Source organism: Scyliorhinus torazame, chromosome 5, assembly GCF_047496885.1.
Source record: "Scyliorhinus torazame isolate Kashiwa2021f chromosome 5, sScyTor2.1, whole genome shotgun sequence".
NCBI classification, from domain to species: domain Eukaryota; kingdom Metazoa; phylum Chordata; class Chondrichthyes; order Carcharhiniformes; family Scyliorhinidae; genus Scyliorhinus; species Scyliorhinus torazame.
In genome coordinates, this window is record NC_092711.1 from 13,384,743 (window position 1) to 13,400,778 (window position 16,036).

Genomic DNA, 16,036 nt, shown 5'->3' on the forward strand with positions numbered 1-16,036 from the left:
GTCTTCTGAGAAAGTAGAGTCGTTGGTGGGCTTTCTTAACTATAGTGTCGGGTTGGGGGGGGGTGCGGGGGGTGGACCGGGACAGGCTGTTGGTGATCTGGACACCTAAAAACTTGAAGCTCTCGACTCCGGTTTGACAGGGCAGATGCAAGAGGACATTTCCCTCTCGTGGGGAATCTGGAATGACGGGGGGAGTCTAAGTTTCTAAATAAGGCTTTCCAATTGTCAAAGGGGCATTAGGGATGTGCGCTAAACGCTCGGACGGGCCAGTGGCCCCCCACATCCCGTAAATGGGTGTGATGGAGGCAGGGTCAATTGAGGAATTCAGGAAGGAGTGGGATTATCATGAGATGCGGAAGAATGTGCGGGATTACAGCGAGAAGGCGGGAGAGTGAGATGGGGTTGATTGTTCCTTCGGACTAGCCGGCAGAGACACAATGGACTGAATAGCCTTGGCCTCTCGAATCCGTGACCTGCGCCACCTAAAAAGGTCAAGGGCCACAGGCACCTGGGAGGGGGAGGGGGTGGTGATGTCACAGGCAGGGCTGTGTTTCTGATGTCAGAGATATGTGGGGGGGGTTGTGATGTCACAGAAGGACAAGGGATTGTGATGTCAGAGGTGTGGGCGGGGTTTGTGATGTCACAGAGGGACAAGGGAGTGTGATGTCAGAGGTGTGGGTGGGCTTTGAGATGCCAAGGGAGGCGCAGTTAGGGTCGAGCTCCAGTGACTGTGATGTCAGAGGTGGTGGTGGGTTTTGTGATGTCACAGAGGGACAAGGGATTGTGATGTTAGAGGTGTGGGCGGAGTTTGTGGTGTCACGGAAGGAGGGGTTTTGGGTCGAGCTCCAGTGATTGTGATGTCAGTGGGGTGGGCGGGGTTTGTGAAGTCATGGACGGCGAGGTTTGGATCGGGTCAAGGGATTGTGATGTCAGAGGTGACTTCACAATGAGGCGGCGCGGCGACACCACCGGTTGCCATAGGAGATGATTGTCTGGGAGGCGCTGGCCGTCACTCCAGTCCCGCCCGCCTGAGTGAAGCCACGCCCCCTCATGCGCCGTGCTCGCTCCCGGTGGTGACGAATCCCCGCCCGGGCCACGGGGCCGCTCCCGCACGGCGTGAGGACAAGATGGCGGCGCGGAACGGACTGAATGCGGCTGCGAGCTGGAGTCGGAGGCTGGTAACCAGGGGGTATAATGGAGGGAGGGGCCTGTAACCAGGGGGCACAATGGAGGGAGGGGTCTGTAACCAGGGGGTACAATGGAGGGAGGGGTCTGTAACCAGGGGGTATAATGGAGGGAGGAGTCTGTAACCAGGGGGTACAATGGAGGGAGGGGTCTGTAACCAGGGGGTATAATGGAGGGAGGGGTCTGTAACCAGGGGGTATAATGGAGGGAGGGGTCTGTAACCAGGGGGTATAATGGAGGGAGGAGTCTGTAACCAGGGGGTACAATGGAGGGAGGGGTCTGTAACCAGGGGGTATAATGGAGGGAGGGGTCTGTAACCAGGGGGCACAATGGAGGGAGGGTCTGTAACCAGGGGGCACAATGGAGGGAGGGGTCTGTAACCAGGGGGTATAATGGAGGGAGGGGCCTGTAACCAGGGGGCACAATGGAGGGAGGGGTCTGTAACCAGGGGGTATAATGGAGGGAGGGGTCTGTAACCAGGGGGTATAATGGAGGGAGGGTCTGTAACCAGGGGCTGTAATGGAGGGAGGGTCTGTAACCAGGGGGTATAATGGAGGGAGGGGTCTGTAACCAGGGGGTATAATGGAGGGAGGGGTCTGTAACCAGGGGGTATAATGGAGGGAGGGGTCTGTAACCAGGGGGTATAATGGAGGGAGGGGTCTGTAACCAGGGGGTATAATGGAGGGAGGGGTCTGTAACCAGGGGGTATAATGGAGGGAGGGTCTGTCACCAGGGGGTATAATGGAGGGAGGGGTCTGTAACCAGGGGGTATAATGGAGGGAGGGTCTGTCACCAGGGGGTATAATGGAGGGAGGGGTCTGTAACCAGGGGGCACAATGGAGGGAGGGTCTGTAACCAGGGGGCATAATGGAGGGAGGGGTCTGTAACCAGGGGGTATAATGGAGGGAGGGTCTGTCACCAGGGGGTATAATGGAGGGAGGGGTCTGTAACCAGGGGGCACAATGGAGGGAGGGTCTGTAACCAGGGGGCATAATGGAGGGAGGGGTCTGTAACCAGGGGGTATAATGGAGGGAGGGGTCTGTAACCAGGGGGCATAATGGAGGGAGGGTCTGTAACCAGGGGGCATAATGGAGGGAGGGGTCTGTAACCAGGGGGTATAATGGAGGGAGGGTCAGTAACCAGGGGGCATAATGGAGGGAGGGGTCTGTAACCAGGGGGTATAATGGAGGGAGGGGTCTGTAACCAGGGGGTATAATGGAGGGAGGGTCTGTAACCAGGGGGTATAATGGAGGTTGTGTTCTGCAGGCATTGGGGGAGAGGCCTGTGACTTGGCAGGGGCAGTGTGAGACAGGGCCTGTAACCAGGAGGGTAATTTGGCAAGAGGGTCTACTAACTGGGAGAGGAAGGTGCGATGGTAACTGAGGGAGGGGACAATGGGGGAGAGGGTCCGGTAACGGAGGGGCAATAAGGGGTACAGAATACAGAAATTGGCAAAACGCTGGGAACCCGGGATTTATAAATAGAAACATTTCTCAGTAAAATAAATGATTCAGCCAGATAGGATGGACAGCACGGTAGCACAAGTGGATTGCACTGTGGCTTCACAGCTCCAGGGCCCCAGGTTCGATTCCCCGCTGGGTCACTGTCTGTGCGGAGTCTGCACGTTCTCCCCGTGTCTGCGTGGGTTTCCTCCGGGTGCTCCGGTTTCCTCCCACAGTCCAAAGACGTGCAGGTTAGATGGACTGGACATTCTAAATTGCCCTTAGTGTCCTTAAAGGTTAGGAGGGGTTATTGGGTTACGGGGATAGGGTGGAAGTGAGGGCTGAAGTGGGTTGGTGCAGACTCGATGGGCCGAATGGCCTCCTTCTGCACCGTATGTTCTATGATGCTTTCTATGGTGCATCTGTAAAAGTTGGTAAGGGTAAATGTGGACATGCCAAATTTCCTTAGTTTCGTGAGGAAGTATAGGCGCTGTTGTGCTTTCTTGGTGGGAGCGTCGACGTGGGTGGACCAGGACAGATTTTTGGAGACGTGTAGGAATTTGAAACTGCTAACCATCTCCGCCTCGGCCCCGTTGATGCTGACAGGGGTGTGGACAGTACTTTGCTCCCTGAAGTCAATGACCAGCTCTTTAGTTTTGCTGGAATTGGGAACGTCAGGAAGGAGGTGAAAGGAGGTGTGGAAAAGATTCTCGAGCATGGAATAAGGGACTTTAGTGACGCACAGAGACAGGTGATGGAAACCTATTGGCGGAAGAATGGAGACGATGAAATAAAAATGAAGACAAAAAGAAACGTTTTCACGGAGAGAGGGATTAGGATCTGGAATGCTCTACATGAGAGCATGGGGGAGGCAGGTTCAATCGAAGTGTTCAAGATGGCATCGGACGGGCAGGAGAGGGGCCCATGTGGAGTCAACAGGCCTTCTGTGCCGTGACCGTTCATGGCAAGTCATGTTGCAGCTGTGTAGAACCTTAGTTAGGCCACACTTGGAGTATAGTGTTCAATTCTGGTCGCCACACTACCAGAAGGACGTGGACGGGCCACCCAATGCTTGACGCGAATGAATAAATCTGTTCATAGCTGCGTCGAGGATAGGCAGGTTGTTACACACCACTGGTTGGATCTCTGCTGGATACTGAAACCAGTTCTGGGTACCAGAGTCCAGCAAGGATTCCAGAAACTGAAGGTGACGGGGAGTAACGTAGAACAGTACAGGCCCTTCAGCCCACTATGCTGTGCCAACCATTTATCCTAATCTAAGATCAACTTAACCTCATAGAATTTACAGTGCAGAAGGAGGCCATTCAGCCCATCGAGTCTGCACCAGCTCTTGGAAAAAGCACCCTACCCAAGGTCAACACCTCCACCCTATCCCCATAACACAGTAACCCCACCCAACACTAAGGGCAATTTTGGACACTAAGGGCAATTTATCACGGCCAATCCACCTAACCTGCACATCTTTGGACTGTGGGAGGAAACCGGAGCACCCGGAGGAAACCCACGCACATACGGGGAGGATGTGCAGACTCCGCACAGACAGTGACCCAAGCCGGAATCGAACCTGGGACCCTGGAGCTGTGAAGCAATTGTGCTATCCACAATGCTACCCTGCTACCCTACACCCCTTCAATTTACTGCTGTCCATGTGCCTGTCCAAGAGTTGCTTAAATGTCCCTAATGACTCTGACTCCACCACCTCTGCTGGCAGTGCATTCCACACACCCTCCACTCTCTGTGTAAAGAACCGACCTCTGACATCTCCCCTATACCTTCCTCCAATCACCTTAAAATGATGTCCCCCCTCGTGACAGTCATTTCCGCCCTGGGGAAAAGTCTCTGGCTATCCACTCTATCCATGCCTCTCATCGCCTTGTACACCTCTATCAAGTCACCCCTCTGCCTTCTTCGCTCCAGTGAGAAAAGCCCTAGCTCCCTCGACCTTTCTTCAGAAGACATGCCCTCCAGTCCAGGCAGCAGCCTGGTAAATCTCCTCTGTGCCCTCTCAAAGAAAAGTACAGCACAGGAACAGGCCCTTCGGCCCTCCAAGCCCGTGCCAACCATGCTGCCCGACTAAACTACAACCTTCTACACTTCCTGGGTCCGTATCCCTCTATTCCCATCCGATTCATGTATTTGTCAAGATGCCCCTTAAACGTCACTATCGTCCCTGCTTCCACCACCTCCTCCGGCAGCGAGTTCCAGGCACCCACTACCCTCTGTGTAAAAAACTTGCCTCGTACATCTACTCTAAACCTTGGCCCTCTCACCTTAAACCTCTGCCCCCTAGTAATTGACCCCTCTACCCTGGGGAAAAGCCTCTGACTATCCACTCTGTCTATGCCCCTCATAATTTTGTAGACCTCTATCAGGTCGCCCCTCAACCTCCTTCGTTCCAGTGAGAACAAACCAAGTTTATTCAACCGCTCCTCATAGCGCATGCCCTCCATACCAGGCAACATTCTCCAAAGCATCCACATCCTTCCTATAATGAGGCGACCAGAACTGGACACACTATCCCAAGGGTCTAACCAGGGTCTTATAAAGCTGCAGCAAAACCTCGCTGCTCTTAAACTCAATCCCCCTGTTAATGACCATGCAGACGCTGCGACAACGAATGAACGGACATCACGCGACCATCACCAGGCAGGAATGTTCCCTTCCAGTCGGGGAACACTTCAGCAGTCAAGGGCATTCAGCCTCTGATCTCCGGGTAAGCGTTCTCCAAGGCGGCCTTCAGGACCCGCGACAACGCAGAATCGCCGAGCAGAAACTTATAGCCAAGTTCCGTGCACATGAGTGCGGCCTCGACTGGGACCTGGGATTCATGTCGCATTACATTCATCCCCCCCCACCATCTGGCCCGCGAAATCCTACCAACTGTCCTGGCTTGATACAATTCACACCTCTTTAACCTGGGGTTACCCCATCTCTGGATCTGTAAAGATTTAATCACCTGCTAATGCTCGCATTCCAAGCATTGGCTGGCATCTTTGAATCTGTCTATATATATGTTTCTGGAACATACCTCTTCATTCACCTGAGGAAGGAGCAGCGCTCCGAAAGCTAGTGACATTGAAACAAACCTGTTGGACTTTAACCTGGTGTTGTAAGACTTCTCACTGTGCTCACCCCAGTCCAACGCCGGCATCTCCACATCCTGTTAATGAAAGGCAACACACCATACGCCTTCTTAACAACCCTATCAACCTGGGTGGCAACTTTGAGGGATCTATGTACGGGGACCCCAAGATCCCTCTGTTCCTCCACACGTCCCAGAATCCTGCCTTTAACCCTGTATTCAGCGTTCAAATTCGGCCTTCCAAAATGAATCTTCCAAATAACAGAGAACACAGAACCAGGAGGAGGCCATTCGGCCCCTCGAGCCTGTTCCCCCCACTAATTCTGATCATGGCTGATCAAGTTCAAGACCCTGATCCCACCTTCTCCCCCCTACCCCTTGATTCCTTTCGCCCCAAGAGCTATACCTAATTCCTTCTCAAAATTACACAACAATTTGGCCTCAACTACTTTCCGTCGTCTTAGCGAATTCCACAGGTCCACCACTCTCTGGGTGAAGAAATTTCTCCTCACCTCAGTCCTCAAAGGTTCATCCCTTAACCACGAACTATGACCCCTAGTTCGGTCTCCCCCACTATCGGGAACATTCTTGCTGAATCTACCCTATTGAATCCTGTTAGTTTCAATGAGATCCCCTCTCACTCGTCTAAACTCCAAATGTGAGGTTATCCATTTTGGTAGGAATAACAGCAAAAGGGATTATTATTTAAATGATAAAATATTAAAACATGCCGCTGTGCAGAGAGACCTGGGTGTGCTAGTGCATGAGTCGCAGAAAGTTGGTTTACAGGTGCAGCAGGTGATTAAGAAGGCAAATGGAGTTTTTTCCTTCATTGCTAGAGGGATGGAGTTTAAGACTAGGGAGGTTATGCTGCAATTGTATAAGGTGTTAGTGAGGCCACACCTGGAGTAATGTGTTCAGTTTTGGTCTCCTTACCTGAGAAAGGACGTACTGGCGCTGGAGGGTGTGCAGAGGAGATTCACTAGGTTAATCCCAGAGTTGAGGGAGTTGGATTACGAGGAGAGGTTGAGTAGACTGGGACTGTACTCGTTGGAATTTAGAAGGATGAGGGGGGATCTTATAGAAACATATAAAATTATGAAGGGAATAGATAGGATAGATGCGGGCAGGTTGTTTCCACTGGTGGGTGAAAGCAGAACTAGGGGGCATAGCCTCAAAATAAGGGGAAGTAGATTTAGGACTGAGTTTAGGAGGAACTTCTTCACCCAAAGGATTGTGAATCTGTGGAATTCCTTGCCCAGTGAAGCAGTAGAGGCTCCTTCATTAAATGTTTTTAAGATAAAGATAGATAGTTTTTTGAAGAATAAAGGGATTAAGGGTTATGGTGTTCGGGCCGGAAAGTGGAGCCGAGTCCACAAAAGATCAGCCATGATCTCATTGAATGGCGGAGCAGGCTCGAGGGGCCAGGACGATGAATCTGTGGAACTCTTTGCCGCAGAAGGCTGCGGAGGCCAAATCACTGAGTGTCGTTAAGACAGAGGTAGATAGGTTCTTGATTATTCAGGCTGGTTTAGCACAGTGGGCTAAACGGCTGGTTTGTGATGAAGAACAAGGCCAGCAGCGGGGCTTCAATTCCCGTACCGGCCTCCCCGAACAGGCGCCGGAATGTGGCGACTAGGGGCTTTTCACAGTAACTTCATTGAAGCCTACTTGTGTCAATAAAAAAGATTATTATTCATAACTATAAGGTTCAGGGTGGGAGATATAGGAGGGATGTCCGAGGTAGGTTCTTTACTCAGGGAGTGGTTAGGGTGTGGAATGGACTGCCTGCTGTGATAGTGGAGTCGGACACTTTAGGAACTTTCAGGCGGTTATTGAATAGGCACATGGAGTGCACTAGAACGATTGGGAGCAGGTTGATTCGATCTTAGTTTCAGACTATTTCGGCACAACATCGTGGGCCGAAGGGCCTGTACTGTGCTGTACAGTTCTATGTTCTTAAGGGCATCAGGGGTTATGGGGAGAAGGCAGGAGAATGGGAATTAGAAAATATCAGCCATGATTGAATGGCGGATCAGACTCGATGGGCCGAGCGGCCTAATTCTGCTCCTATGTCTTCTGGCGCTGTTGTGCTTTCTGGGTGGTAGCGTCAACGTGGGTGGACCAGGACAGATTTTTCGTGATGTGCACCCCTAGGAATTTGAAACTGCGAACCATCTCCACCTCGGCCCCTGTTGATGCTGACAGGTGTGTGTACAGTACTTTGCTTCCTGAAGTCAGTGACCAGCTCTTTAGCTTTGATTAGTAAGTTTGCAGACGACACAAAGGTTGGTGGAATTGTGGATAGCGATGAGGACTGTCAGAGGATACAGCAGGATTTAGATTGTTTGGAGACTTGGGCGGAGAGATGGCAGATGGAGTTTAATCCGGACAAATGTGAGGTAATGCATTTTGGAAGGTCTAATGCAGGTAGGGAATATACAGTGAATGGTAGAACCTTCAAGAGTATTGAAAGTCAAAGAGATCTAGGTGTACAGGTCCACAGGTCACTGAAAGGGGCAACACAGGTGGATAAGGTAGTCAAGAAGGCATACGGCATGCTTGCCTTCATTGTACGGGGCATTGAGTATAAGAATTGGCAAGTTATGTTGCAGCTGTATAGAACCTTAGTTAGGCCACACTTGGAGTATAGTGTTCAATTCTGGTCGCCACACTACCAGAAGGATGTGGAGGCTTTAGAGAGGGTGCAGAAGAGATTTACCAGGATGTTGCCTGGTATGGAGGGCATTAGCTGTGAGGAGGATTCCCCAGGGTAGAGGTGTCAATTACTAGGGGGCATAGGTTTAAGGTGCGAGGGGCAAGGTTTAGAGGAGATGTACGAGGCACGTTTTTTACACAGAGGGTAGTGGGTGCCTGGAACTCGCTACCGGAGGAGGTAGTGGAAGCAGGGACGATAGTGACGTTCAAGGGGCATCTTGACAAATATATGAAAAGGATGGGAATAGAGGGATACGGACCCAGGAAGTGTAGAAGATTGTAGTTTAGTCGGGCAGCATGATTGGCACGGGCTTGGAGGGCCGAAGGGCCTGTTCCTGTGCTGTACTTTTCTTTGTTCTTGTTCTTTGTTTTTGCTGGCATTGAGGGAGAGATTGTTGTCGCTACACCACTCCACTAGGTTCTCTATCTCCCTCCTGTATTCGGACTCATCGTTATTCGAGATCCGGCCCACTACGGTCGTATCGTCAGCAAACTTGTAGATGGAGTTGGGACCACGTTTTGCCGCGCAGTCGTGTGTGTACAGGGAGTAGAGTAGGGGGCTAAGTACGCAGCCTTGCGGGGCGCCGGTGTTGAGGACTATTGTGGAGGAGGTGTTGTTGTTTAATCGTACCGATTATGGTCTGTGGTGGGGCTTCGATTGATGCAGAGACTGGGGAAGTGGAGACTCCATTCTTCAGAGAAGAGGAGGCCGAGATGAGATTTGGTAGGTGGGGTGTTGAAAAGCGGTGAGGGGTGTGGACAGAATCGGTCGGGAGGAAATGCTCTCATTGGCGCAGTGGTCGAGAAGCAGAGGGACACAGATTTAAGGCGATTGGAAAAGTAGCCGAGGACACGTGAAGATTAGTGGTGAATGGTTGTGATCCACAAGGAGCAGCACGGTAGCATAGTGGTTAGCACAATTGCTTCACAGCTCCAGGGTCCCAGGTTCGATTCCGGCTTGGGTCACTGTCTGTGCGGAGTCTGCACATCCTCCCCGTGTGTGCGTGGGTTTCCTCCGGGTGCTCCGGTTTCCTCCCACAGTCCAAAGATGTGCAGGTTAGGTGGATTGGCCATGATTTATTGCCCTTAGTGTCCAAAATTGCCCTTAGTGTTGGGAGGGGTTACTGGGTTCTGGGGATAGGGTGGAGGTGTTGACCTTGGGTAGGGTGCTCTTTCCAAGAGCCGGTGCAGACTCGATGGGCCGAATGGCCTCCTTCTGCACTGTAAATGCTATGATAATCTATGAGAAAATGTTGCCTTGCCGCCAGCGGGGAAAGAGCAAGGACGATCGCGTGAAAGGGCTTTCCCCGAAGAGGCGGCAGACGGACGGAACGCCTCCCACGCTGCCTGCCGCCATGATTGTTCCCGCCACTGACACTCCGACCTTTTCCCTGACAAGGTGCAGAGATCCTGGTGCTACACGATGAACACGCGGAGAGCAGGCTGCCGCCCGGGTGCCAGTACCCAGCACGGGCCGAACCAGCTCCTCCTGGCACCCACCCTGGCACGGTACAGTAGCACGGAGTCACCCTCACAGGTACGTACGTACAGGTTGTCGGGTTACGAAAAGAACAAAATGTGTTCCTGTTGTTACGGTACCTGTACAAGACCGCCCACCAATTTATATTAGGAAAGCGGACGGGTGACCCCATCAATCAATTTGTTAACTGCGAGGAAAGCATACATCACCCCCAGGAGTGATGCCACTGACAAACAGGGATTTGAAGGGGCAGCACGGTAGCATTGTGGATAGCACAATTGCTTCATAGCTCCAGGGTCCCAGGTTCGATTCCGGCTTGGGTCACTGTCTGTGCGGAGTCTGCACATCCTCCCCGTGTGTGCGTGGGTTTCCTCCGGGTGCTCCGGTTTTCTCCCACAGTCCAAAGATGTGCAGGTTAGGTGGATTGGCCATGACAAATTGCCCTTGGTGTCCAAAATTGCCCTTAGTGTTGGGTGGGGTTACTGGGTTATGGGGATAGGGTGGAGCTGTTAACCTTGGGTAGGGTGCTCTTTCCAAGAGCCAGTGCAGACTCGATGGGCCGAATGGCCTCCTTCTGCACTGTAAATTCTATGATTACCTATATTAAAACAAACTTTATTATTAACGCGGGATTAACCCCATTAACATCCAAGAGAAAAACCAGCTTTTCTATCGACAGTTAAACAACTCTTCAAAACAAAGAAAGGCCTTTGAGCAGACTTTCCCATCTCCTGCTAAAATTTGAATTAAGCCAAGACCACCAACAGTTCAAATGCCACTTGTTAATAAAGTTAGCACTCAGCGGTTTACAGATTTAGTCACAACGTCCTTGGGAGAGAAGCTTTCAGAAGTCAAGTCTTTTCCCCAGAACCCAGAGTAGAACTCTCAAAATAACATAAAAATTAGGAGCAGGAGTAGGCCATCTGGCCCCTCGAGCCTGCTCCGCCATTTAATGAGATCATGGCTGATCTTTGTGGACTCAGCTCCACTTTCCGGCCCGAACACCATAACCCTTAATCCCTTTATTCTTCAAAAAACTTATCTATCTTTATCTTGCAAACATTTAATGTTGACCTCTACTAATTCACTGGGCAAGGAATTCCATAGATTCACAACGCTTCGGGTGATGAAGTTCCTCCTAAACTCAGTCCTAAATCTACTTCCCCTTATTTTGAGGCTATGCCCCCTAGTTCTGCTTTCACCCGCCAGTGGAAACAACCTGCCCGCATCTATCCTACCTATTCCCTTCATAATTTTATACGCTTCTATAAGATCCCCCCCCGCCCCCCGCATCCTTCTAAATTCCAACGAGTACAGTCCCAGTCTACTCAACCTCTCCTCGTAATCCAACCCTTTCAGCTCTGGGATTAACCTAGTGAATCTCCTCTGCACACCCTCCAGCGCCAGTACGTCCTTTCTCAGGTAAGGAGACCAAAACTGTACACCGTCCTCCAGTTGTGGCCTCACTAACACCCGATACAATTGCAGCGTAACCTCCTTAGTCTTAAACTCCATTTGCCGCCTTAATCACCTGTTGCACCTGTAAACCAACTTTTTGCGACTCATGCACTAGCACACCCAGGTCTCTCTGCACAGCGGCATGTTTTAATATTTTATCATTTAGGTAATCCCTTTTGCTATTATTCCTAGCAAAATGGATAACCTCACATTTGTCAACATTGTATTCCATCTGCCATGGAACTAAAAACAACAGACACAGAGCAGGGCTAAATAAGAAACTAAAAAACAGACCCAGGGCAGGGCTGAAAAAGAAACTAAAAACAGACACAGGGCAGGGCTGAAAAAGAAACCAAAAACAAGACACAGGGCAGGGCTGAAAAAGAAATTAAAAAACAGGCACAGGGCAGGGCTGAAAAAGAAACTAGAAAACAGACACCGGGCAAGGCTGAAAAAGAAACTAAAAAACAGACACCGGCAGGGCTGAAAAAGAAACTAAAAAACAGGCACAGGGCAGGGCTGAAAAAGAAACTAAAAACAGACACAAGGCAGGGCTGAAAAATAAACTAAAAAACAGGCACAGGGCAGGGCTGAAAAAGAAACTAAAAAATAGACACCAGCAGGGCAGAAAAAGAAACTAAAAACACACAGGGCAGGGCAGAAAAAGAAACTAAAAACAGACACAGGGCAGAAAAAGAAACTTAAAAACAGACACAGGGTAGGGCTGAAAATGAAACTAAAAAACAGACATAGGGCAAGGCTGAAAAAGAAACTAAAAAACAGGCACAGGGCAGTGCTCAAAAAGAAACTAAAAACAGACACAGGACAGAAAAAGAAACACAAAAACAGGCGCAGGGCTGAAAAAGAAACTCAAAAACAGACGCAGGGCTGAAAAAGAAACTAAAAACAGTCAGGGCAGGGCAGAAAAAGAAACTAAAAACAGACACAGGGCAGAAAAAGAAACTTAACAACAGACACAGGGTAGGGCTGAAAATGAAACTAAAAAACAGACAAGGCAGGGCTGAAAAAGAAACTAAAAAACAGGCACAGGGAAGGGCTGAAAAAGAAACTTCAAACAGACACGGGGCAGGGCTGAAAATGAAACTAAAAAACAGACATAGGGCAAGGCTGAAAAAGAAACTAAAAAACAGGCACAGGGCAGTGCTCAAAAAGAAACTAAAAACAGACACAGGACAGGACAGAAAAAGATACACAAAAACAGGCGCAGGGCTGAAAAAGAAACTCAAAAACAGACGCAGGGCTGAAAAAGAAACTAAAAACAGTCAGGGCAGGGCAGAAAAAGAAACTAAAAACAGACACAGGGCAGAAAAAGAAACTTAAAAACAGACACAGGGTAGGGCTGAAAATGAAACTAAAAAACAGACATAGGGCAAGGCTGAAAAAGAAACTAAAAAACAGGCACAGGGCAGGGCTGAAAAGGAAACTAAAAAACAGACAAGGCAGGGCTGAAAAAGAAACTAAAAAACAGGCACAGGGAAGGGCTGAAAAAGAAACTTCAAACAGACACGGGGCAGGGCTGAAAAAGAAACTAAAAACAAACAGGGCAGGGCTGAAAAAGAAACTAAAACAGGCACAGGGCAGGGCTGAAAAAGGAACTAAAATCAGACACGGCAGGGCTGAAAAAGAAACTCAAAAACAGGCGCAGGGCTGAAAAAGGAACTAAAATCAGACACAGGGCAGGGCTGAAAAATAAACTAAAAAACAGGCACAGGGCAGGGCTGAAAAAGAAACTAAAACAGGCACAGGGCAGTGCTCAAAAAGAAACTAAAAATAGACACAGGACAGGACAGAAAAAGAAACTAAAAAACAGGCGCAGGGCTGAAAAAGAAACTCAAAAACAGGCGCAGGGCTGAAAAAGAAACTAAAAAACAGGCGCAGGCTGAAAGAGAAACTAAAAAACAGGCGCAGGGCTGAAAAAGAAACTAAAATCAGACACAGGGCAGGGCTGAAAATGAAACTAAAAAACAGACATAGGGCAAGGCTGAAAAAGAAACAAAAACAGGCACAGGGCAGGGCTGAAAAGGAAACTAAAAAACAGACAAGGCAGGGCTGAAAAAGAAACTAAAAAACAGGCACAGTGAAGGGCTGAAAAAGAAACTTCAAACAGACACGGGGCAGGGCTGAAAAAGAAACTAAAAACAAACAGGGCAGGGCTGAAAAAGAAACTAAAAAACAGGCACAGGGCAGGGCTGAAAAAGGAACTAAAATCAGACACAGGGCAGGGCTGAAAAAGAAACTAAAAAACAGGCACAGGGCTGAAAAAGAAACTCAAAAACAGACGCAGGGCTGAAAACGAAACTCAAAAACAGGCGCAGGGCTGAAAAAGAAACTAAAAAACAGGCGCAGGGCTGAAAGAGAAACTAAAAAACAGGCGCAGGGCTGAAAAAGAAACTAAAAACAGTCACAGGGCAGAAAAAGAAACTAAAATCAGACACAGGGCAGGGCTGAAAAAGAAACTCAAAAACAGGCGCAGGGCTGAAAAAGAAACTCAAAAACAGGCGCAGGGCTGAAAAAGAAACTAAAAACAGTCACAGGGCTGAAAAAGAAACTCAAAAACAGTCACAGGGCTGAAAAAGAAACTAAAAACAGCCACAGGGCTGAAAAAGAAACTAAAAACAGTCAGGGCAGGGCAGAAAAAGAAACTAAAAACAGACACAGGGCAGAAAAAGAAACTAAAAAACAGGCACAGGGCAGGGCTGAAAAGGAAACTAAAAAACAGACAAGGCAGGGCTGAAAAAGAAACTAAAAAACAGACACGGGGCAGGGCTGAAAAAGAAACTAAAAACAAACAGGACAGGGCTGAAAAAGAAACTAAAACAGGCACAGGGCAGGGCTGAAAAAGGAACTAAAATCAGACGCAGGGCTGAAAAAAAAACTCAAAAACAGGCGCAGGGCTGAAAAAAAACCTAAAAACAGTCACAGGGCAGGGCAGAAAAAGAAACTAAAAACAGACACAGGGCTGAAAAAGAAACTTAAAAAACAGACACGGGGCAGGGCTGAAAAAGAAACTAAAAACAAAGCGGGCAGGGCTGAAAAAGAAACTAAAACAGGCACAGGGCAGGGCTGAAAAAGGAACTAAAATCAGACACAGGGCAGGGCTGAAAAATAAACTAAAAAACAGGCACGGCAGGGCTGAAAAAGAAACTAAAACAGGCACAGGGCAGGCCTGAAAAAGAAACTAAAACAGGCACAGGGCAGGGCTGAAAAAGGAACTAAAACAGGCACTGGGCAGGGCTGAAAAAGGAACTAAAAAACAGACACGGGGCAGGGCTGAAAAAGAAATTAAAAAACAGGCACAGGGCAGGGCTGAAAAAGAAACTAAAATCAGACACAGGGCAGGGCTGAAAAAGAAACTAAAAAACAGGCACAGGGCTGAAAAAGAAACTCAAAAACAGACGCAGGGCTGAAAACGAAACTCAAAAACAGGCGCAGGGCTGAAAAAGAAACTAAAAAACAGGCGCAGGGCTGAAAGAGAAACTAAAAAACAGGCGCAGGGCTGAAAAAGAAACTAAAAACAGTCACAGGGCAGAAAAAGAAACTAAAATCAGACACAGGGCAGGGCTGAAAAAGAAACTCAAAAACAGGCGCAGGGCTGAAAAAGAAACTCAAAAACAGGCGCAGGGCTGAAAAAGAAACTAAAAACAGTCACAGGGCTGAAAAAGAAACTCAAAAACAGTCACAGGGCAGGGCTGAAAAAGGAACTAAAATCAGACGCAGGGCTGAAAAAAAAACTCAAAAACAGGCGCAGGGCTGAAAAAAAACCTAAAAACAGTCACAGGGCAGGGCAGAAAAAGAAACTAAAAACAGACACAGGGCTGAAAAAGAAACTTAAAAAACAGACACGGGGCAGGGCTGAAAAAGAAACTAAAAACAAAGCGGGCAGGGCTGAAAAAGAAACTAAAACAGGCACAGGGCAGGGCTGAAAAAGGAACTAAAATCAGACACAGGGCAGGGCTGAAAAATAAACTAAAAAACAGGCACGGCAGGGCTGAAAAAGAAACTAAAACAGGCACAGGGCAGGCCTGAAAAAGAAACTAAAACAGGCACAGGGCAGGGCTGAAAAAGGAACTAAAACAGGCACTGGGCAGGGCTGAAAAAGGAACTAAAAAACAGGCACGGGGCAGGGCTGAAAAAGAAACTAAAAACAAACAGGACAGGGCTGAAAAAGAAACTAAAACAGGCACAGGGCAAGGCTGAAAAAGGAACTAAAACAGGCACAGGGCAGGGCTGAAAAAGGAACTAAAACAGGCACAGGGCAGGGCTGAAAAAGGAACTAAAACAGGCACTGGGCAGGGCTGAAAAGGGAACTACAAAATAGAGACGGGGCATGGCTGAAAATGAAACGATAAATCGACCCATTCCTCCTGATGGGCGACATCACAGTCTGCCTAGCTGTTAACCCCTCAATCACAGCTTTAGCAGACATATAATCTGCTAATTTCTTTTCGTGAAGACGACAGCTCAGGGGGTTTTCCTTTAAGAAGCTCCTCGAGCTTTGCAGGAGGCGCGATGCGCCTCGGGGAGTTAAAATGCGATCGGCAGCGATTCGCCTTGATTCAGATGGTGGTGCTGCAGTGGTATTAACACTGGACTGGTGGCCCTCGGTTCCACAGCGACCACAGCAGATGG

General features: G+C 49.1%; 1 protein-coding gene across 1 annotated transcript in view; it reads left to right on the top strand.

The window, feature by feature from the left end:
* The first annotated feature begins 974 nt into the window (after nt 1–974).
* Nucleotides 975–16,036, top strand: part of LOC140422593 (uncharacterized) — a 42,038-nt gene continuing 26,976 nt past the window's right edge. The window contains exons 1-2 of the mRNA XM_072507602.1: nt 975–1,178; nt 9,848–9,985. Coding sequence (XP_072363703.1) covers nt 1,128–1,178; nt 9,848–9,985 — 189 coding nt within the window. The 5' untranslated portion in view covers nt 975–1,127. The remainder of the gene's footprint in view (nt 1,179–9,847; nt 9,986–16,036) is intronic.